The following is a 14154-nucleotide window of genomic DNA, read 5'->3' on the forward strand; positions in this document are numbered from 1 at the left end:
ACTTCACTCAGGCTTTGTCCTACACCCAACACTCAGCCTGTCGGCGTATCCTCTTAGCATTGCTTTCAGAATAGGTCAAGAGTTACCTACTTCGCTTTGCCTCACTGCTACCGATAGGGACAAAGCCATAATCACTACCCTGGAGTTTTGTGGCTGCCTTCCAGCTAAGATGTGGCCACGTTGCCTTTGTGTGCCTATGCCTGGGATTTGGCCTTCCTTCTTTCAATGCTGCGGACTGAACTTAGACTCCAATGCATGCTAGGTAAACACTCTGCCATCTTGGTCCCACCATTCCTACTGAGCAGCAGGCTATCCAATATCTCCTTGTCCCCCGAGTGGCTGGTCCAGGGAAATGCTTAGAGCCCGCCTGAGGTACCGGAGGAGGCCAATAAAGGAAGGGCTGATGACTGTGGGTAATAATTTGAACTCCATTATGCCTGGGAGCCACTAAGAGACCTTACACAACACATTTGCCTGTCAGAAGTGTCCCCTCCTAGGAGACAAATAAGCTGCACTGTTAATACCACTCTCGCCGCCCCTTAGTGGTTAGAATTTGTTCCTGGACCACTTATTCCAAGGTACCAGTGCATTCATCCCCATCCCACTCCTACAGACCGATGGAGCACCCTGCAGCCAGAGAAATCCCATAAAATAAAAGCAGAAGCTTTCAGGACATATGGGGGCTGTGCATAAACATTGCTGCTATAACTTGGCCAGGCTGAGCATGGTGGGTACTAGAGGGTTTTGTTGTCGTTATTGTTGTTTGGTTTTGGTGGAGCACGGCTTGGTAATAGGGCTGCACTAGTAGTTCATGAAATACTTACAGGTTGTTTGCTGAGGGGCAGAAGTGTGTGTGGAGGGGTCAGCTTATTCTAGTGTTGGGATCCCAGAATTTGGAACATGCACACACTCCTAGGTGTTATTTCTGACTTTGCCACTTTCCAAGCTCTGTGGATTTGGGTCATGTTACTATCCTTTTGAAGTCTCAGGTTCCTCCCTGCTATACTGTCGTGAGGGAGCCATTTCCTGGAGTTGCTACAGGGAATGAGTGCTGAGCTCAGGGCCTAACCCAGAGCCTGCAGTTGCACAGTGGTCACTGGAAAATCCCTTGGATCCTTCAGGCTGCCCACTTCTCCTTATAAAACCAGATGCCAATGGGTAGACAGACAAACGGCAAGCAAGGAACACCTAGCAACCAAGTTTGAGCAGGTAGGACCACATAACAGTAGGAATGGAAAATCCCACAACCCTTCCCCCAAATCAGACTGTCAAAGAGGGGGATTTCTTTGGTTTTTCTTTTTGCCATTTGCTAAGATGCCTTTGAAACAACATCTATATTTTCCCCTTAAAGATTAGTTATCTGATTCTCTAGATGGGAGCGCATTGAGTGGCTGTCACTTTATGTACAAACATCTCAGGAGCTGAAATGTGATACCCAGACGAGGGTTTTCTACATTCTTGCTAACAACAAAGCTATCGGTAACTCCAGAACAGACATTATTGAGGTTGTCAGTTTAAACCTGTCTGGGGCTCCCAGAGGCTGGGCTAGTGACTGGAAACTAATCAGCCATGCGCTGGTGGTGCTAAGAGGCAGCTGTCTCACCTCCTTCCAGCTTCTCTGAGGGCCAAAAGCTGAATGTAGGAACCCCACTTAACTCTATATTGTGTTCAAGATAGGAAGTATAAGGAGTTTCTTTCTTGGTTTTCTTTTTTAAAAAGCTGTTCTGAAGTGGATAGAAGCAAGAAAACACTCAACTCTCTGTGGCTCTCAACAGTGAACATAAGTTGTTTAAAATAAAGTTCATTTTCAAAACTCAACCTCACCTTATTATCCATAGTGGGATATATATATATATATATATATATATGTGTGTGTGTGTGTGTGTGTGTGTGTGTGTGTGTGTGTGTGTGTGTGTGTGCGTGTGTGTGTGTATGTGTGTGTGTATACATACATACATACATGCATACACATATATATGTACACACACATATATATCATATATACACACATATAACACACACACACACACACACACACACACACACACACACACACACACACACACACACACACAGTAGCCAGAGTCCCACAAAGGTTGCAGCAAACTTTGCCCAGTCAATGCTCCATCCTTCCGAGCTATGACCTTGACCATCTCAGCATCTCACTGGCACCTTCTATAAGAGGATCCAAGTGTGGATACCCAGTAAGATGCAACCTAGGCATGAGGGTCCAGTGCTTCTGCACATGGGTAAGCTCAGTAAACCTCAGCCATTGTTCTTCCGGGTCTCAGCTTGCTGCCACCACATTCAGCGATGGTGAATCTGAGGACGGAAGCACTCTGTTATGAAGGCACAGAGCCACACCAAAATAGGACGTGAATGAAAGCAGAGAAGGGAGTGGGGACCCTCCCTGGCAAGGAACATTCGGGGGATCTGAGGGCTCCTGGGAACCCTGCTCTCTACCCTGTGGTTCCTTAGGGTATAGCTGAGTCTACTGGTCAAAACTTAAGGACAGATATAACAGATACACTTGGGCAGCAGAGCTCTTACGCTTCCCTTGAGCCTGACACATGCATTCTTCCTGAACTTTTAACCTGCTCCTATCACCCCAACGTCCCAAGGTTCATGTACCAAGAGGTTAGGGAGAAGCAGCATACACCAACTTGTCTGGGCACAGCCCGCCTGAAGCGCCCTTCCACACTCCCCTGAGGGTGCAGCAGCCTCACCAAATCTAGAATCCTATTGCACTTCAACATTAGTCGTGCTATGTGGGGTAAGGAAATCAGGGGCCAGCGAGAAGGCTCATCCGACACAGGTATTTGTCACTAGGCCTGACAAGCTGAGCTTGATCCCTAGAACCCATGTGGTGGAAGGAGAGAACGGATTGTCACAAGTTGTCCTTTGTCCTCTGTCCTCCAGACGTGCCCCAGGACACATTTTCAGTGACAGGAATGTGAAGGTAAAAACAATAGTTATAAAGTTCATTCTGTGTGTCAACACTGTCCCAACTACTTTACACCATTTATTCTTTCGTTTCAGCCACATAAATGCCTCACTCTGCTGTAATAGCGACTATTGCTAGTCCTGTTTTACAGGGAGGGAAACTTAGTCCAGAGCAGCTAAGTAACTTCCCCAAGGTCAATAACTAATGAAGGGGACAGGATTTGAACCCAGGAAGTCATCAGCAACAATGGTGGCTTTCAACCTTACTCATGCTGCAACCCTTTGATACAGTTCCTCGTGTTGTGGTGACCCCTGCTCACAGAATTATTTCAGTGTCTACTGATAAACTGTAATGTAAATATGCGGTGTGCAGGATGTCAGCTACATGACCCCCAAAGGAGATGCAACCCTCGCTAGTTAGAACATCTTCATGCTATTTCTGTTCCCATGAGGGTCACTGCAGGACTTGGACGAATTTCTGGTCAAACTTATTATTTCCCTTAGTAGAAGGAAGCCTTCGGGATTGAAACTTGAATGGATCTGTGCCCTCCCTAGAGCCTTAGGCACTCAATAAACGTTGATTGACTGTTTTAAGAGCAGCCGTAGAGATGTGTTTAAATCCCTGACTCCCCTTGAAGCGCTATGATTCCTGCTCGAGGTGCAGATGCAAGAGGGAAGAGAGAGGTTTCCTAGCATAATTGTGTTAATTTACAACATTATGAAGAATTCGATCATTTAAAATTTAAATATGCCATGTAAATCAGATCATGCTGAATGCTGCATCTTACCAAAAGGAAAAATGTTCTAGCAGAAAGAGTTTCTTACAGTAGACATGCCTTCCCCTTTGCAAAGGCAAACAGCCCCCAGCTGGGGAGACATTCAAAGCCAGAAGACTCCACCTTCTCCACCCGCAAACAGAAACACGGGTAATAGATGACTGATACACGTATACACGCATAAATCAGAGGTGGTAATAGATTAATTACAGTAACACAGATAATAGAGGAAAAGAGATAAAGATTAGAGAGAGGAAAAGAGCGAGGAAGATAAGGGAAAAAAAGTGAATTAGTTGGAATGTCGGCTAATTTAGAGATAAGCTCGGTGCGTATGTGGATTGTTTCTTCCTGGGGAAGAGGAAATGGTGTTTTAGGTGAGTGTCCCACTATAAATCATGGTACACATTCTGTTTGTGTATATTCCCCAAACTAGCTGCAAGACCTTGGCAGCCTGTCTCCCCTTCAGGGCTGCTGTCTGGATGTCTGCTCAAGGCTCCTCAGACAAATGTCTCTGGTACACAGGGTGAAGAAGCCTGGGCTCAGGACTTGGCACAGGTTGAATGGCGTCTCTCTTTCTCACAGGCATTGCAGTGGTGAGTAAGTCAGTCGGCTGTGCCATTTGTAAAATGCGAATGGTGGTGGTTCCTGCTCATAAGGTTGCCATGAGGGGCGGGGAAGCGAATGTGTGCAGAGCATTTGTAACAGCGGACTGGTCTAGGCGCTTCACAAATATCAGCTATGAAATAACGCACAGAGTGTAGCTGTCACGAGCAACCATCATGAGCTCCGTAAGTGGAGGAGCCATCCTTGTAGCCAGAATATGAAAGAAACCTATAGACTAAGCTCTTCTCCTGCAAGGACAGAAGGACAGCCACCGTTAGGGGGAGGCGACATTAGCAGGCGCTTCTCTAGCTCAAGACCAAGTTGGCGTCACCTCGTGATACCAGTGCCCTGCTTGCTGACATCTGACTTGTTATCAGTGTGGTACTGAGGAACAACCATCCATCCGAAACGAGAAATGCAAAATCCTGGAAAATGGACTGCGCTTACCCTCTCTCCAGAGATTCAGAAACTGACACTGCAGTTGAGTGAATTTCTGAAAAGGGAAGGGTTGCAGTGGGCTGTGATGGTGCAGGTCAGTAACCCTGGGACTTGGAAGGTTGAGGCAGGAAGGCCATGCATTCGAAAGCTGCTTCTTTCACTGCGTCATGAGTTCAACATCAACCTGGACTACAGGCGGTCCATGCTGTACCCTCGAACCAGAGTTTAAAGGACACTGACTGAGATGTAAAGACATGTATTTCACTGATCAGAGCAGGAAGACAATTTAGGAGACAATTCTACTTTCTTCAGTTTCCTGCCTTCCATTTTCCAGGTACAGAGACAGAAGGATCGCTTTACTTGTCAACTTGACACGATGGAGAATTATGTGGAAAGAGCGTCTCAGGCAAGGATTGCCTAGATCAGGTTGGCTTGTGGGCAGATCTCTGAGGAACTTTCCTAATTGAGTTAACTGAGGAAGAAAGACCAAGCACCCTGAACATGAGTAGCACCATTGTAGACTGTGTGGGAGTCAGGGAAAGGTGGCTAGACACAGGTATACACACATTTGTTTCCTATGTGCTATTGACCAGATGGAGTAAGCTGCTTTGAGTTCCTGCCTTGCCTTCCCTAGAATAACGGGCTGGAACCTGGAATTTTAAGCCTAATAAAAACCATTTCTCAATTAAAGTTGCTTCCCCCCCACCCAGGGTACTTTATCATAGCAACTGGAATGGAACTAGAACATCTCTGGCCTCTTCCAAAAGCTCCTCACACAGATCACTAAGAACTTCTCCCAGAATTCCTGGTTCACATCTCCAAAAGGGGAAAGTTACCTGATGAACTCCAACTCTGGCTTTGTATTAGCTCATGTCATCTGTTTTCCTTCCTAACTAACAGTAACTCTGGGTTTTTCTTTGGAGAGCTGCCTTCTCTATTACTTCCCTGGTTCCCTGTTGTTTGGGTAGAATTGACCATACTACCTCTGGTTCAGAAGGCAGGTCGTAAGATCAAAGCTCGACTTAAAAATGCCTTTCATTTTTCTGCCACAGAGGTTTAGGGATGAACATGTAGCCCAAACCAGACTTTGAAGATTAGCCTTGGGAATTACTCTGCACTGACTGGAAAAAGAAAAAAGAAAAAGAAAATAAAAAGAGAAACTTCTCTCGGCAGGTTTTTCTGGAACGTTTTCCTTTCTCCTCTTTCTTTCAATAAAATACATGTTTGCAGGCCTGTAGAGATGGCTCAGCACTTCAGAGCATTAGCTGCTCTTCAGAGGACACTGCTTCCAGTCTCCGCTCCCTCACAGAAGCTCACAAACTATCCCTGGATCTGATGACCCCTTCTGGTTTCCACAGGCATCAGACACTCATGTGGTTCACTGGAATACATGCAGCCAAGATACTCGTGCACATAATAAAATTAAATGGATACACTTGCAACCTGTGGAGTGTACTTTCGTTCCTCTAAAGGGAATGTCCGTTTGAGAATGATGCCAACAGAGACAAGACAGAGGGAGAGGCGTCCGTTTCTTCTGTCTTCATTTGAACGCCTGGATACGGCCGAGCATGACCAGACCTCTAAGTTTTTCAAGTTATCTGAACCCATAAATCTTCTACTTTCAAAAGCCCAGATTCCTTTAAAATCCCAGTCAGGAAGTTCCCTGTGGGCACAGAGAGTGGCTGTACATATTCATGAATGCCACTGTCTGCACTAGGACTAGATACACAAAGTCAGGTTGCACATGGAGTTTGCTCTTGAAAAGTTCATTGTGTATAAACTGACCAGTCCTGTGAAGAACTGGCCACAGGCTGTGAGGATAGCAGCTAAGAGGACATACAGACAGACATTGAATGGAAAACAGGCTTTCCTGCCGTGAGGGAATCACAGGGTGTAGAATTTTTAGAGGAAGGGAGGTTAGCTTATACACATATAGAGAAGTAGACATCAGGAGAAGGTGGACATAATCCCAAATGCAAATGACCCTGTACCATCTCCGGGATGCTTCATAGAACTTGACAGACTTATCTGTTTATCTCCTGGCATACAGTGAAGGACCATGCTCAGAGTAGCAGATCGCGTCTACCTTAATCCAAGATGGCTGACCATTGACATCTGAGAAGCTACACAACTTATGGAGCCAGTACAAAATGATAACAGGGTCCCACTGTCTAAAAATGATTAAGAGTCAAGAGGTTACATGAGCATTAAACCAAGCACAGAGCCCTTCCAAGTATGAGTGTCTTTGCTCCTCCATAGGGCTCATGCTCAGAAAGCTGGCAGGACACAAGGCCAGGGAAGAGTCTACTTCTGAGCCACAGTGTGCTTAGTAGAATCATCACCAGCATGTTAGTCATTGCAAAGCCAGCCTTTAAGCATGGGAGATGCGAACCAGGCATAGTGAGCATAGGCTAGGATGATATGCTCCCCGACACTGTGCTGCCAGGAAGAGCTCCCTCTTCCTACAATAAGAGGAGGTGTGGAGACAGATGCCTTCTTCTGCCTTGACTGATTCCTCCGCCCCTCCTGCAGTCCTAAAGCTAGTCCAAGAGTACTGGAGCCAGGTGTCTATCACACGGTGGACACTTGGGCGCCAAGGAATTGGAAGAACAATTTTCCAGAGATCAGCCGGTATTACATCAGCTCTTAGCATGCGAGAGACAGATCTCAGACCTTATGCAATGACAGCATCATTAATATGTAAATGTTAATGCATAGTCTTTCCTCCAGTGTTTTCACTCAAGAATATTCTGGTTTTTCTTCTCTGACACTCTCTGGGGACATTTCTGTCTTTGTCAGCCAATAGTTGGCCGGTGTAATGAAGAACAGAGGTCTTAAGCACAGGGAGATAAAACTAGAAACGTCTTTGAGATGAAGGGCTTTCTATGGGAGAGACATGAAAGAGATGTAAGGAGCCATAGGAAAGGGGGAGAGAAAGGGAGGGAGGGACCTTGCTCAAGAGAGGACATGGGTGGGACTTGAGAACAGGATCCGGAGACAGAGCAGGGGAACTACAGCATGCAAAAGACAGTGGGGGACAGGGAAGTGCAGGAAGAGGTTATGAGAAATGTCTGAGTCTTGGGACTTGCGTGGACCTTGCCACGATGGTGTTAGAGACACAGTAGTGAAGGTTGTAATCTTTTACCTCACATTGCGATTGCTCGTGTGGGATCTGAGTTATCCTTGGGTTACATTGATATTCTGTGAGACTTGATTAGGGATTCCATAAATAAACAAAAGGTGCATACGTTATACCCTACACTGTCTCAAAAGCAGATTCATCTGTAAAATGCTCCCCCCATTTCTTCATCGTAGAAAATCATATTTGCATATTGAAGGCACTCCCCGCCCGTCCAGTACTGTAACACGGAGACCTTTAAAGGTTTAACCCAGTGCTTTGAACACTTACTTAATATATGACACAGAAAACATTTTATGACTCTAAATGAACTTTCGAACAACATAAATTTTATAACACCTTCCTAAACCTTGCTATCATACACAGTATCACATTTTAACTGCTACTTGAAAACAAAAGGAGTACGGGGCTATTTAGAGTAAGTTCAAGATGGGTGAACTCTTTCTTCCTTGTGTTTGAGCAGAGAAAGGAAGGGCCTGTTAACCTTTTAATCTCTTCCCTCCCTTCTATAGCTAGTGTTCTTTAAAATAAATGGTGGGCACACGAGAGGCACACTCTGGAAACGCTGGACAGCTTACCTGTTCTGGACCATGCTCATGGCTATCCAGTCTCCAGGGTACACATTCTTCCCAATGAGGTCCTTGAACATGATGAATGTTTCCATCAAGAAGTCCTATAAAAGTGCCAAACACACTTGTCACCCCAAGTCCAGGGACAGACTTCACGTGTCTACGTATTGGTGGTAGTGAACGAATATCTTCCTCATTTTCCTTTAGAGTTAGGATTGAGAAGGGGCCCAGGTTTTTGCTTAGGAATTCGAAGTCATCGCAACGGGTTAGAAATGGAAATTTGTAAGTCAGCTACCAAGATTCTGCCTCACAGGTACAAGCAGAATACGAACAATGGCTAAAAATGGTCTCTGCGAATAAAGAACTATTGGCTCTGTCGTTAGGAATAAAGAAGTAAATGTATTTGCTGATGGTTTCATAATCATCTTCCCAAATATGTATTTGAGAAGTAAATAACCCACACTATATGGTACAGTCTCGGGTCACTGAGCAAATACACACTTATTTAAATGAGCATCTAATTAGCAATGCACAGGCACAGCTAATCCAAATGTCACATGTGCGTGTAAACTCATAAAGAAGAGAGGCAACAAGGGTCTCTCCCTCTCTTTTAAAGAGGTTCAAAGTGGATTTAAACATTCTCCAGCAAATTCGCCAGTAGGCTAACCTTTATCTTTATCTTTAGGAAAAATAAATTCGGCACAGATCCAGACAGCAAAGTCAAGAACCACTGGTACCAAGATCATCTTGAGCTGCAAGTAATGAAGCCAAATCCCCAGGTGATTTAGGTAAAGCTTCGAACTCAGAGTGAACCCACCCATGCGCAGTTCTTCCCTTAAGCAGTGCTTGTCAAGTCATGTTTGCCGCAGCCTCTGCTCAGAGAAAATCTCACCTAAAACCCAATGCATGAGATAGATAAAGATGGATTAGCTGCATTTGGTAAGTGTGTGTGTGTGTGTGTGTGTGTGTGTGTGTGTGTGTGTGTGTGTGTTTGCATTCGAGTATGCTATGTGTGTGCAATTGTGTGTGAGTGTGCTACGAAACTGTATGTATGCAATTGTGTGTGTACAATTGTGTGTGTGAATTATTGTGTGTATGTATATGTGAGTATGTTGTGTGTATGCAAGTGTGTGTGGTATGGTGTATATGTATGGTATGTGTTCTCGTGTATACATACATGTGTGGATGTGTGAGTGTGAGTATGCTGTGTGTAACTGTGTGTGAGTGTGATGTGAGTGTGCCATTGTGTGTGAGAGTATGTGTGTGGTATGGTGTATACGTGTGGTGTGAGCTTGTGTGAGTGAATATACTGTATGTGTGCAATTGTGTGTATGAGTGTGTGTGGCATAGTGTATGTATGTGGTGTGTGTGTAGTATGTGTGTACATGTGGAGTGTACCGTGTGTGTGCAATTGGGTGTGTGTGTTGGTCTATATGTGTGGTTGTGTGTATACATGTGTGCATGTACATTTGTGTGCTTGTGTGAGTGATATGGTATGTGGTGTGTGTGTGTGTGTGTGTGTGTGGTGTAATATGTGATGTATGTGTGTTTATGGTAGGGTAGTGAGGGGGCTATGGAGAATATCATTTAAAAAACACTGCTTTAAGCTAAATTGTGAAAGTCTGGAAATGGCATTGGCTTATTTCTAACAAATTTTGCTTCTAGGAAAAAAATCACCTCTGTGGTATAAGGTCCCAGCTTCCACATCAGAATGGGGCAATGTTTACCCCACAAGGATCAAGCACATACTACGTACTAGACCCTTGGCAGAGAGCCAAGTTTGTGAATTCTCTCTGGTGATGGTGGTGGGTGTCGCAGATGAGAGGTGAGTGGGGCTCAGGAACCAACCCTCACTGTACACGTGTCACGGCATAGTGACAGCTGTTCTGCTGAGTGCTTCCTGTCACACTCAGGTTTCAAAGCCTCTGACACAGACAGGGTCATCCCTAGCTCACAGTTTAGAAAACAACAACAACCAAAACCAAACCAAGACAACAACAAAACCTCAGGCTTAAGCGGAGTTAGCTTGCCTGTGGCCACATAGTTGCTTATCTAGGAGTCCAAGCTAAAATATTGGGGCTCTCACACTCATGTTCTTGAGCTCCAGAGCACTCACGATTCATCAACAAGTGTTTGTTTGCTAATGGGAATCTAGATGTGGGAGCCATAGCACACACCTTAATGGGCTGGAGACACATTCTAGACATGAGTTATACAAGATATGGAATCAGATGCGTGTGTCATAATCTGCAACACACGCGCTTGAGATCTGTAGGGGTCTTCTTGCCCCAAACTCATGAGCAGAAGCACAAGGTATGCCACGCCTCTCTTCTCCATTTCTTGCCTGACCTCCCTCACCCCCGCCATGTCCTGCAGACTTACCACAAGGTCTGAGCTGGTCTGGAAGGTCTCAATATAAAAGGAATAGTGTTGGTCGCCCATCTGGTCCAAGATGGCTGTCATGCATGCCACGAAGTGACTCTACAAAACATAATGGAAAATATGATGCTGAAATGTGTCCTTTCTGTCTCCTTAGCATCAAACTTGAAAACATACAGCCACCCCAGGCATGGATAAAGGGCCACCCAGCAGTGAAGTGTCTCCTCTTGCTGGCATGTAAAACAATTCCCTAAGAGGAAATGTCCTTACTGCTAATTCATTTAAAAAGCACTCATTAAACACCCATTATGTGTCTGTAGCTGTGCTAAGAGCTCCAGATACAGAACCAAGAGCAGACCCACCACCTAGCCCCACCTCTGTGCTGTTTGCACCTTGGGAACTGCACTCTGTGGATGTTGGGAGACTCAGCCTATGCCAGCCAAGGTCCTCAGGGGCGGTCGGTTTCATTTTCTGGTAAATAATTTTGTCTGTGTGAATCCCCACCGTCTTATCTGTGCCCATATCCACTCCCAGAAGAATTCCTGGAAAGATCAACCTCTCCAACGGCGCCGTTAAGTGCATTGCAAGTCTCTGCAGAGAGATCAGTTACTGGATCGCCATGAATCAATCAGCCATGAGAGAACCTAACACCTACCGGGACTGGCATTTGTTAGGGATAAAGAAGACAAAGGAGATGTGGAGAGACAACCTTTGCTCTTAGCGAGTTTATTATTTAGTTGGGAAAGCATGATTAATGTTCATGAGGAAAGGAGTCAGACAAGAAGGAAATCAAGGTAGAGACCCGAGGAGGAGGTGGGTCTTGAGGGAACCCTGGGAGTGGAGAAGCATGCACTGTAGAAAGGCATGGCCCAGAGCATCACTCAGACTCTCCTGTGTTCTCCCTCCCAGGGTGTTAAGTGTCTGTGCTGGGGCCATGCTGGCATAGAGAAGCCGCACTTGAGGAGATACATTCTAGAAGCTGACAAAGAAAGCACTGGCCACTCGTCAAGCAGGGCTGAGATGATATTCTCAACTGTTTCCTGCCAGATCCTAGAGGGACTGCCATCTTGGCCAGAGGAGGTCTCAGTGTGGACCCGCCCAGGACAGATTTGTCTGAAGCTTGCCTGGATAGTGGTGGGGTACAGGGAGTATCCAGGGACTCCCACTGCTGAGGATTGGCTCGAAGTTCCATGTTGAAAAATAAAGTTGTGTGATACCTGAGAGAGAGAGAGAGAGAGTGAGAGAGAGAGAGAGAGTGAGAGTGTGTGTGTGTGTGAGAGAGAGAGAGAGAGTGAGAGAGAGAGAGTGTGAGAGAGTGTGTGTGTGTGTGTGTGTGTGAGAGAGAGAGAGAGAGAGAGTGTGTGTGTGTGTCTATGTGTGTGTCACAAACTGTGGCCTTTGTTTAAAAAATTCTCATGTTGTTAGAAATATCAAATACACATGCACGCATGTAATCTGTATATTAGCCGGCCTGTAGGTCTGCTCTAGTGCTGGACGTGCTAATGACCCCAGGAAGCCTCCTCTGCACTCCTTGGTAGGTCTCTTCAATTGGCTAAATGTGTCGCATGCTCTCAATTACCAAAGTAGCTCACATAGGTACGGGCTCCCATTGCTTCCTGGTTCTTTTCAACTAGGAAGTGAAGGGTGCCATGCCTTCCCAATCAGCAGGGCCAGTTATAGAACAGAATGGGGTGACGATGTAGGGTCCTCACTTAAGATACTATTGATAATTTTGGAACAGCTGAATAACCTTTTAAAAGAAGGGAGCTCTGTGACTAAGCAGGTCACCTGCACAGGACCTGGCGGCCACTAAACTCACCCCGTGTTAGGAAACACGGATATCTGGCCCAGAGCACCAAGCATAGACTTTCAGGATCCCCAGCCACCTTGCACAGAGGAATTCAAAGCCTTGGGGGGTTCCACCTGCTTGTTATTTCCTGGCTAGACCTCCGGGGGGCGGGGGTAGTAGTGAGTTTGCAGAATTATTCAACTCTTTCCAACCAGGCTGAAGCAGCTAACTTCACGCACGAGGTCTCACTGAAATCAAGAAATGACATTTTATACCTCTGGCTAGCTTAAACGTAGGGAAGGAAGAGAGTTTGGAGAGAGAGAGAGGTAGTAGAGGGGTGTGTGTGAGTGTGTGTGTGTGTGTGTGTGTGTGTGTGTGTGTGTGTGTGTGTGTGTGTGTGTGGGTGTGTACCTGTGCTTCCTCGGCTCCCTCCGTCTCTTCTCTCCCTTCCTGAAGGAATTCACCCTGCGGCCACTAGAGGGCTTTTCTCTTCATTTGGTAGCTGCCGTTCAGTTTGTTCGTCTTTTTATTTATTCCTACGTGAGCAGACCCACTACACTCCTTGCATATAAACAGTGAAAAATTACAATATAAAGGGCTTATTTTCCCTTCCTCTGGAGTTATCTCACTTCTGCTCAAAGGCTGACTCGTTGTAGGAGAAAGGGGGCTGCATCCTCTGCAGGTAATTCCACTGCTTGAAGGTAAGAGATATGGGAAGGTTTGATTTTTTTTTTTGTCTCTCTCTTTTTTTTAAATCGATGATCTTGTAGGAGAAAAAGAAATGCTGTGGTCTCTCGGACAACAGTTTTACTTTAAATCTTTGGCTTAACCGAGTGCTGAGACTGTGTGTGGGTGTGTGTGTGTGGTGGAAATCCACCATTGTCAGAACTGCAGGCTGCCCCAAATGCCTCGATCCGCAAGGCTCGTTATTCCCAGTGGCTTGATTTGAATTGGAAGAGGAGAAAATGTAAAGAGCAAACCTCAGAGGAGCTCAAGTTGCTTGGAATTACCTCGAACAGGCTGCGTTCTCTTAGGGTTTGTTTAAGGAAACTTCTATGCCTTTTTTTCTTTCTTTCTTTCTTTAAATAATGAAAGAGGGGAGGGGGTGGTTTCCATTCTCCCTTAGAGAGTTTGACCGTTTTATGAAATAAACCATTATTGTTTTATTAGGAGTCAGTCGGTGCCTTAGAGTTCACGGATCAATCCAAATCACTTTTTACCAGCTCGTTTAATTTCTCTGTCCTGATCGGCAAGCACGTAGAAGAGCCCAGTCGGGTGCCTTCCACTAGATTTGCATGCAACTGCCATGGAAGTTTAGACAGGTCACTTGCGTTTGCCTGTTAACCAAAAATTGACTGCTTTATCTTGAACCGGAAGCGTCCTGATTTTCTCCCACAGTGCCCAGCTCACTTTGGTATTGATCCTTAGGCGATCACATAGATGTGACTAACAGACACCCTGAAGTAGAGAGAGCCACAGGCACTAGGTTCATTAAAGGCTCTTCTCTGTCATTTGAAT

At 45.6% G+C, this 14154-nt stretch overlaps 2 protein-coding genes across 2 annotated transcripts in view; one reads left to right on the plus strand and one right to left on the minus strand.

Annotated features, from left to right (window-relative positions):
- The window catches only part of Dock2 (dedicator of cytokinesis 2), a 418958-nt gene that overhangs the window by 76268 nt on the left and 328536 nt on the right, over positions 1-14154 (minus strand). Inside the window, 2 exon segments of the mRNA NM_001419946.1 lie at positions 8478-8572; positions 10851-10949. Coding sequence (NP_001406875.1) covers positions 8478-8572; positions 10851-10949 — 194 coding nt within the window.
- Positions 13169-14154, plus strand: part of Insyn2b (inhibitory synaptic factor family member 2B) — a 107863-nt gene continuing 106877 nt past the window's right edge. The window contains 1 exon segment of the mRNA NM_001430319.1: positions 13169-13337. The gene's annotated coding sequence lies outside the window, so the exon portion shown is untranslated.

The sequence above is a fragment of the Rattus norvegicus genome, chromosome 10 (assembly GCF_021556685.1).
Source record: "Rattus norvegicus strain SHRSP/BbbUtx chromosome 10, alternate assembly SHRSP_T2T, whole genome shotgun sequence".
Taxonomy (NCBI): domain Eukaryota; kingdom Metazoa; phylum Chordata; class Mammalia; order Rodentia; family Muridae; genus Rattus; species Rattus norvegicus.